Below are 8,867 nucleotides of genomic sequence, written 5' to 3'. Positions count from 1 at the left end.
CCTAGCTTGATCATTAATGTCTTAATCGAAATTACAGATCGCCTCTTATCCGCTCATCGTCCCGTTATGCCGTAGTTTGTACATCTCAATTGTCAGTAGAAACCACATTTGTTTAAGCAAGTCAGCCATATCAGCTATGTTTTTTAAAGGCAGTAAATGAGGCTGAATGAACTGTTTCGCTGCCAGTCAAGGCTCTGCTGATAGCCAGGTGTAGCAGTGGTAAGGACAGCTGTTGGGACTCTGCTGTTGGGACAGCTTTATCCAGACCCTAAGAGTTTTTGGGCATTTTCAGCACTATTGTGATGTTCTGGGACATGTTATGTACATTTAAGCCATCCTTAAGGCAAACACAATATAAACTTTCATTTCTAACCAACTGAGTAAATGGTGGTCAGTGGTCAGGCTAAAAATCTGAGTTTTGTAAATCACATTGAGAATAAAGGAAATCTTCAGTCAATCTTGTAACTTGTAAGGCTGCAGCTTTAAGCATAAAATCAGTATGGCGTGTATTTTATTTTTCTCATTCATCTTACTAGTTCTCAATACATATAAATGGTTATGTAAGATTCTTAACTTTGGGGAAATGTATGTGGAGTCATTGGGAGAGATGTAGGTTTATGTAATGGTATTATTGCAGCAAGGTCAATGACCAATGATGAAAGCTACTGTAGTAACCATAGAAACCTGAGTGGTCTTTTTTGTCTGTGTGGCGTGTCGGTGTGGTTGTGGGTAAAAAGGGAGGGGGCAATGTTAGTCTATTCTACATAAACTCCTCATAACATGATGACAACCATTATGTATTTACCCTGCTTACTGTACTGTCCTTACTGTATTTTTGATCTTACTGTATATTCGTTTTAACTATCACTTTTAGTCTCTCTGTCCATCTCTCTCTCTCCTTTCCTCTCCCTCTTTTCCAATGGCTATGTTGGGAGCAGGAAGCGAGTGGCGCCATCGCGCCGTAGGCAGATCGCCGTACGATAGGTTTGTTAGCGTGTTAGCGTTCTGATTAGTGGCCGGTTAGTGCCCTGCCACAGGAATCTAATCTGGCCTCACGCCTCACCACACATGCTCAATAAAGTCCGCACCCTCCATCATGACATCATGTCTTTGTGTGAAATCCCAGCGCCATTCACGGGCCCACGGCAGGGCTTAGCATGCCAGCGTCCACCATACCAACACACAGCGCTTTAAAGGGAGTCCCCCAGTGCCCCAGTCCCCCAGCCTTCACAGAGGATACATCCTTCACCATGGGTCCACCGGCTCGGATAATGTCAACTTGCCACCTGTGCGTTCTGCTGCGTTTCCTCTAGGGGGTTACTCCCCCGGCCTTGGTGGAGAGGAAATGGGTTTCATAACCTTTTGCTGAGGATTTTCTATGAAATTCACATTTGAGGATGAGTGGCAGGCACATCACAACATGCCTCTTAATTCTGGAAGCACAGAAAACTATTTCCTAAAACACATCCACTAACTTGACACCTGAAGTTCCGGAAGTCTCATCAGCAACTGAGCCATTAGTAATACCACTTATAAGTAATAGGACTTGTTCTGTGTGATAAAGGAAGAGCAGGATTCATTATCTCTTGGTTTTGTCCGGCATTAGTCTTGCAGTAATAAACATATAATAAATTCCTAGGTCAAAAACACTCGGGTTAACTGCTGTTGCTCTTGGTATAGAGATTTTGAGACCAAATACCCAGCTCAATGACACCCCAGAGACTGAAGACCCAGATTGTTGGGTCCAGACCAAAACCCAATGAGAGCGTGATCACTTACTGGTTGGTGGAAATCCCAGGGGAGGGTTAAAATGAGACAGGAGATTGCAGTGGTGTAGAAAGGTGCCGTGGCTTGTGTCCACTTGTGATAATCCATTTAAAGCCCAACAACTATTGTTTTATATCTAATGATGTCTTTAAGGTATCAATTCTAACTGTCCTTATAGGTGTGTGGTAGTCAGTACATCTCAATTTCCAGTAGTTTGTGATACAGTATCTGGTCATTTTCAATAGAAGAACTATGCCCTAAATGAATAGTATGTGCATAAATCTCTTATTGAGTACATGAACCAACTCTGGGTCATGAGAATGAGATCGTGGAGGGGAGATTAAATGTGTAAATCTAAATACATTTCTGTATAGGTTGCATAAAACATTGCCCATTGACTGCGACATAATTCTTTCCCCTTCCGCTGGACTGCGACATAACTCTTTCCCCTTCCGTTGAATCACTGCACCAATGGTTTCCTCTGGAGCACAATATTTCAACAGTTTAGATAACACCCAAACAATTCATTTATTCAAATAAACCTTTCCCACGTCTGAGTGTGGTTTGTATGTATCTGCCATCTCAAGTATTGGCTTGGTGAGATGTAGGACTGTTCAAAGTTCAAATATGCAGGTGTTATATAGTATACAGTGGTATTGTAGTCGCTCATCTTTTTTGACCGTTTTACATTTATGATCATAAAAATGGCACTCAACTGAAAATTCTCATGTTTCTGGCCGTAATATATATCTATATTAGCCACAGATAAGTCACGCATTGTCGTGTATTCCAGACTGTAAGTATGAGAATGTGTGTGTGCGCATGTGTATGCGTCTATGACAGGTGATAAACATGCCACTGCGACCTGCTGTGTCACCTCCAGAATGATGAAGCTCTGGCCTCTTACTGCCATCCTGTTATTGTCTGCTGCTCTAATGCGAGGCTCCTGAATTATGGCCATGTTAACAACAGGGTCAGAGAAACACTGGCATAGAGAGTGTGAGAAAAGTTGCCTTGTTATGTATGAATGATGGGTATTTGAGTTTGACAGTATGAAGCTCAATGCAATAGTGTATGTATTGTATTTGAATTGCATTTATCTTCCTCTGCCAGGCACTGGGTTGAGGTAAATACAATGTAGAGAATGTTGTGGATGGTTTTCAAATGTATAAAATCCTTAATTTTAAGTAATTCATGAATTTTTTTTATTTAATTTGACAAATCTGCTGCAAATCTGTTAAAGTGCTCATATTTTTTTATAAGCATATAATGTAATGATGTTGTAGATGAGTCGTACTGTAGATAGAAAGATAAAAGTGAGCCATAAAGCATTGACATTTTGCCTTACCTGTTCCTGGAAAGCTGTTTTCCAAAATAGAGTCCTTGCCTCATATCCTTTCACTCAATAGCTGAAATTCTTCACATTCTAGACAGATCATTCAAACCTGTGACACTAACTAGCTATGGCATGTATCGAACATACACATGACATGATCCTTACTCAGTTCTTAATCATAAACTAGTCATCAAAGTAATGTAGATGAAAACTGTGAATTCTCATTACAGTATTGTTGTCTTGCTTACCATCTAGCCTACTTACCATTTATAGCCTAATCAACCCGAATGCATGTCACATATCCTATACTGTGAATTGTATGAGAATATGAATGGTTGCAATTTAAGTTATTTACAAAAAGTACACCTACAGAAAATACTTTCTCTCCGTAGAAGACTATAAAATTAAGCTACCATTCACAATTAATAGCAATGATAATATGACCATGGATGAAATGACAACAACCAAAACCCAAGTGCAGGTCCACGAGGAAATTCACCCCCCATCCCCCCACTTCTCATAGCGTTAAAGCCTGACTCGGTCTCTGCAGGCTGATAGTAGGACAGGCACCAGTCAGCTGTTGTGGTTCTCTGTGTGTGTGTGTGCGTGTGTGCGTGCGTGCGTGCGAAGGGCTGTATTGAGGAGAGCTGCAGAGGGGATGTACTCGGTGCCCTGGCTCTGTGGTGTCCATGTTGCTTTGGGAGCCTCAGGCCTGCTCCCATACATCCCACTCTGGGTCTGTTGATCCTATTGTCTCCTCCGTCACCACGCATCGTCCAGCGAATAAAGGCCGTCTGGCTCCAAGCTTAAATATTGCAGCAAACTAAAAACCAACCATCAGAGCCGATTCATTCACATCTGCTCAGTGGGGCAACAAGGACAGGGCTTTAGGTGGGAAAGAGGGCAGAAGTCTACTTTTCCCCGCCGGGTGCCAAGAGAACAGGACAGGACACTACGACTTCGCCGGAGCCGCATCTGTGGCAAGTTAACTATTTGTTAACATTAAACCAAATATCATACCTTCAAGATGTAAATATGTGGGTTATGGATGTGTTATTGCTAGTATTCCAGGAGGGTTGATTTGGTGACTAGTGGAACGGTGCTTTAGTGATAGGCTGTGCAGAGGGACTTTAACTCGACAGATCGCTGTTCTTTCGCCATTATTCAGATTTTGTCATGCAACAGCTTTTTAGCTGAACAAAGACATTGCGATAATCGTGTGGTGAGGGACAGGAATTTTGGAAGTTCCGCTGCTTTCCACGTGTCTGTTTTTAAAACCTATCTCTGTCTCTCTCTCTATATTTCCTCCACCATCCCTATCCCCCTTGCGTCCACCACTTCATTCTATCAACAGCGCTACGGACCGATCATGGGTGACTGGAGCTTTCTGGGTAATATTTTAGAGGAAGTGAATGAGCACTCAACGGTGATCGGCCGGGTGTGGCTCACGGTCCTCTTCATCTTCCGCATCCTCATCCTGGGTACTGCGGCAGAGTTTGTGTGGGGCGACGAGCAGTCAGACTACGTCTGCAACACGCAGCAGCCCGGTTGCGAGAACGTGTGTTACGACGAGGCGTTCCCCATCTCCCACATCCGCCTGTGGGTTCTGCAGATCATCTTTGTGTCCACACCATCTCTGGTCTACGTGGGCCATGCCGTGCACCACGTCCACATGGAGGAGAAACGCAAGGAGCGTGAGGAGGCCGAGCTGAGTCGCCAACAGGAGCTGAGTGAGGAGCGGCTGCCACTAGCGCCTGACCAGGGCAGTGTGCGCACCACCAAGGAGACCAGCACCAAGGGCAGCAAGAAGTTCAGGCTGGAGGGCACCCTGCTGAGGACCTACATCTGCCACATCATCTTCAAGACGCTGTTCGAAGTGGGTTTCGTAGTGGGCCAGTACTTTCTGTACGGCTTCCGCATCCTGCCGCTGTACAAGTGCAGCCGCTGGCCCTGCCCCAACACTGTAGACTGCTTCGTGTCCCGGCCAACAGAGAAGACAGTCTTCATAATTTTCATGTTGGCCGTGGCTTGCGTCTCGCTCTTCCTCAACTTTGTGGAGATCAGCCACCTGGGCTTGAAGAAGATCCGCTTCGTCTTCTGGAAGCCAACCCCGGGGCAAGCCCAGGGTGAAGGCCTGAGCCCCCTGCCCCCCCCAGGGGGGATCCTCAAGAGCCTGCCTCCCCTGGCCGTGCCCTCCATCCAGAGGGCCAAAGGCTACAGGCTGCTGGAGGAGGAGAAAGCCCCGTCCGTGACCCACCTCTATCCTCTGGCAGAGACGTGCATGGAGGCAGGGAGGTTAACCCCCCTGGCACCGCCCTTCCAGTGCATGGAGGAGAAGGCGGAAGAACTGAGGCACACGGAGGATATTTCTAAGGTGTACAATGAGACCCTGCCCTCCTACGCCCAGACCACCGAGATAGGGGAGGACACACTACCACTACACCAAGAGGAGGAGGAGCAGGAGCAGCAGGAGGTGGTGGAGGAGGACAAAGAAGAGGAGGAAGTGGTGGAGGAGGTGGTGGAGCAGGATGTGGTGGATGGAGTGGTGGAGGAGGAGGTGGTGGATGGAGTGGTGGAGGTGGTGGTGGAGAAGGATGTGGTGGATGGTGTGGTGGAAAGGGAGGAAGAGAAAGAAGAAGAGCAGAGGGAGGAGGATGAAGAAGAGAGGGAGGTGGTGGAGGAGGTTGTGGTGGAGGATGTGGTGGAGGAGGATGTGGTGGATGGTGTGGTGGAAAGGGAGGAAGAGAAAGAAGAAGAGCAGAGGGAGGAGGATGAAGAGGAGAGGGAGAAGGAGGTGGTGGAGGAGGTTGTGGTGGAGGATGTTGTGGAAGAGGATGTGGAGCAGGAGGATGCAGTGAAGGAAGTTGTGGTGGAGGAGGAGGTGGTGGTGGACGGGGAAGGGGGACCTCCAACCGAGGCGGAGATGGAGGTGACGGATACGATAGAAGACACCAGACCACTGAGCAGATTGAGCAAAGCCAGCAGCAGGGCCAGGTCAGATGATCTCACCGTATGAACCTGTGAGAGAAAACACGCGCACACACGCACACACTTACACCGAACACAGGAGAACATACACCTAACTCTAGACAACACACACTTAAAACAGTAGGGCTTAACCAAGGGAAACACATGTAAATCCAACAGGGATAGATTCAGTCACAAGTTGCATATTACCCTTATGACGTGGGCAACATAATTCAACAAGGCAAAGAAAGATCTGAGCTTGTTTGTGAGATAAGTGAATATTATAAAAAGTAGCGGTTAACAAGAGGAGGGATAGATTTTTTTTCATTAAGCGTGTTCTTATGTAGAAAATGTAGAAAGGGCAAACATGCAGAAAGGGGAAAATATTTTTACTTTAACAATAACCAATGAAAGTTCACTAATGTTTACATATTCTGGTGGGGTTGAATGGGTAGGGGAAGAGATTGAGCATATATTCCTGTCTGCAAGGCAGTAATATTACTGTAGGCAGGCAAGCACTTTCATTCCCATACAGTCAGTGACAGACTGCAATTATGTAGTTGAAAAACATGTTGCAGGTGGAAGGGCTCTTATACACCAAGTCCTTGCACAGAAAAATCATGGAACAAAATTTACAAACTTATGACTGACTCTTCAACACTAAGTTGATAGTCATTTTTTGGATCAAAAAGAGCATAATTTTGGCACACATTTCCTAGAGAACAGGGAACTCTGTGCAAGGCCAATATAACCCTCATATCAACTCAATTACGCTTAGATTTACATTTCTTTCAATTGAAGGGAGATTTGCATCTATGTACAAGAACATATCTCTCCCTTTCATGTTTATATACAGCGTTGTACAGCCAAAAAGCTGGGTAGTGGAGAAAAACAAACCCAAAAAATACCACATGTTGAATGTCTCTTTTCAATGTGATTCTACAGCTCATCTTTTGGATTGCTTATATATTTTGTTACCTATATAATGCAGAAGTGTGAACTGTTATAATGATGTCTTTTTGTGAAAGAGAGGAGTGCTGGTTTTGCCCGATCACAGACTGGACCATAGTAACAACCTCAGGCCAAATCCTCTCTTTTCGCGCTGTACAAACAGGCTTCAGAGCGATAAAGATCATGCACGATCAGCACAAAGTATTGTGGAGCCACAGACAATAAAAGAAACCACTCTCACATATGAAAAACAAGCTTCCTTGACATTGTTGTGGGGGAAAAATAGTTTTACTTGATTTTATCTGCCCTTGATGTTCCTTGCCCCTGTACAAATATGAAATACTTGTTTACAAAATTTTGAAAGAAAAACAATAAATGGTGAATCTCATTGTACATAAACTATCATCCTATCTGATGTCTAATAGCAAACATAATGTTGAGACACTTAGTTTAAGTTATGATATTATGTCTAGCTAAATTACTAGAAAACAGTCAAGAAACATCATAATACTGATCAAGTCACTGATTTGGTAGGGAAAATTAAGTGCTTATCAAAATTGAATCATTATTTCCATAATTACCAAAGACTTGCTTTGCAGAACTTTGACCTTTCTTATCTCTGTCCAGAGATGTTTTTATTTTTACATGTTTAAAAAGTTGTTAGAGAGCAGAATTCTCTCTTACAAGTACTTTTTAAATTAAAACAAAAAAACAATTCCCCTTGAAAGGGAAGCCTTAAAGTATGACTTATGTGTATGAAATATTTCTATATTTTTCTCTCTTGCTCTCTCTGCTTTATTTAGATTGCTTGGCTATTTTGCTTTCCAATGTATAATTGTATGTGCTTTACCTGTAAATGTAAATTCTCAGATGTCTTTGTAAAGGTTAAAGCACTTCCATTGCTCTGGGAACTATGTGAATGTCATGTCTTAAATTCAACGTTTTTTCCCTTAGCTTTCAAATAATCCTTTGTACATGCAACCCCCCCCCCCCTTAATTTGTTAGGGAAATGTAAAGTTTGTCTGCAAATAACTGTACTTGCTTCTCATTCAGTGCTGTGCCTTAAAGCAAAGCATTGGTCAATGCAGCAGTGGGTTTATCCAGTGGCACAGATCAAATGGTGCAGAAAAGCCACACGCACAAGCACACACACACTCACACATGCATACACATGTGCATGCACACGTACACACACTTCCAGTGTTGGTTTTGGGGGTATGATCAAACGGCTCTAGACAAACTCTGACAGAAAGGCAGCTTTGACCCCTTTGTGACCCCTAGCCACTCATTTGCTTCCCATAAGCCAATGCTTTGACAACCTTGTGAATGAGACAACAGGCGTTTCACAAATGCAGAATAGTTTAGCACATTTCAACACTGAAATATATTCCAAAAACAAAATGTGTTCTGGTTCTCATGTGGTAAATTCATATGACTGGTACATATGTGTTTTGTGTTTCAAACAGTTCCCCTTGCTTAATCGTTTGTAAGAACATTTGACTAATCTTCGGAAAGAAAATATCACTTTTTACTAACTTCTAGTCCTCTTTGCTCCTAGTTGTGTGGCTGTATGATCTTTTGGACAGTGAACCAAGGCAATAAAAGGTCACACGTGGGCAAGAAGTGTTGCGTCAGTGTTTCTCTTCAAACTACTCTCTCTCTCTCACCCCCCCCACACACACACTATACAAACACACTCACACACAAACATTTTGCTGACATCTGATGCTTTGCAGCCTATTGCCACAGTACATTACTTACCAGAGAATTCTGAATGTACATGGTTAAACGTGTATCAAGTGTTAGTGAGTATTTACTGCCCTCTGTTGGCAAAGATAGTGACTCA

General features: G+C 43.8%; 1 protein-coding gene across 1 annotated transcript; it reads left to right on the top strand.

Moving 5' to 3' along the window:
* Nucleotides 1-4,460: 4,460 nt before the first annotated feature.
* On the top strand, nucleotides 4,461-8,644 carry LOC106582042 (gap junction alpha-8 protein). The gene is made up of 2 exons (XM_045704758.1): nucleotides 4,461-5,621; nucleotides 5,982-8,644. The coding sequence occupies exons 1-2, from the start codon at nucleotides 4,473-4,475 to the stop codon at nucleotides 6,117-6,119; spliced, it is 1,287 nt and encodes a 428-aa protein (XP_045560714.1). The 5' UTR covers nucleotides 4,461-4,472; the 3' UTR covers nucleotides 6,120-8,644.
* The last annotated feature ends 223 nt before the right edge of the window (nucleotides 8,645-8,867 follow it).

The sequence above is a fragment of the Salmo salar genome, chromosome ssa21 (genome assembly GCF_905237065.1).
Source record: "Salmo salar chromosome ssa21, Ssal_v3.1, whole genome shotgun sequence".
Taxonomy (NCBI): domain Eukaryota; kingdom Metazoa; phylum Chordata; class Actinopteri; order Salmoniformes; family Salmonidae; genus Salmo; species Salmo salar.
Note: the sequence above shows the minus strand (reverse complement) of the source record. Positions and strands in the feature narration are given on the sequence as shown.

What these genes read in the sequence shown, in the direction of transcription:
- LOC106582042 (XM_045704758.1), top strand. Translation starts at nt 4,473, where the DNA reads ATGGGTGACTGGAGCTTTCTGGGTAATATTTTAGAGGAAGTGAATGAG. An exon ending in AGGAAGTGGTGGAGGAGGTG is followed by an intron (nt 5,622 to 5,981) that starts GTGGAGCAGGAT and finishes GTGGTGGAGGAG; the next exon opens with GAGGTGGTGGTGGACGGGGA.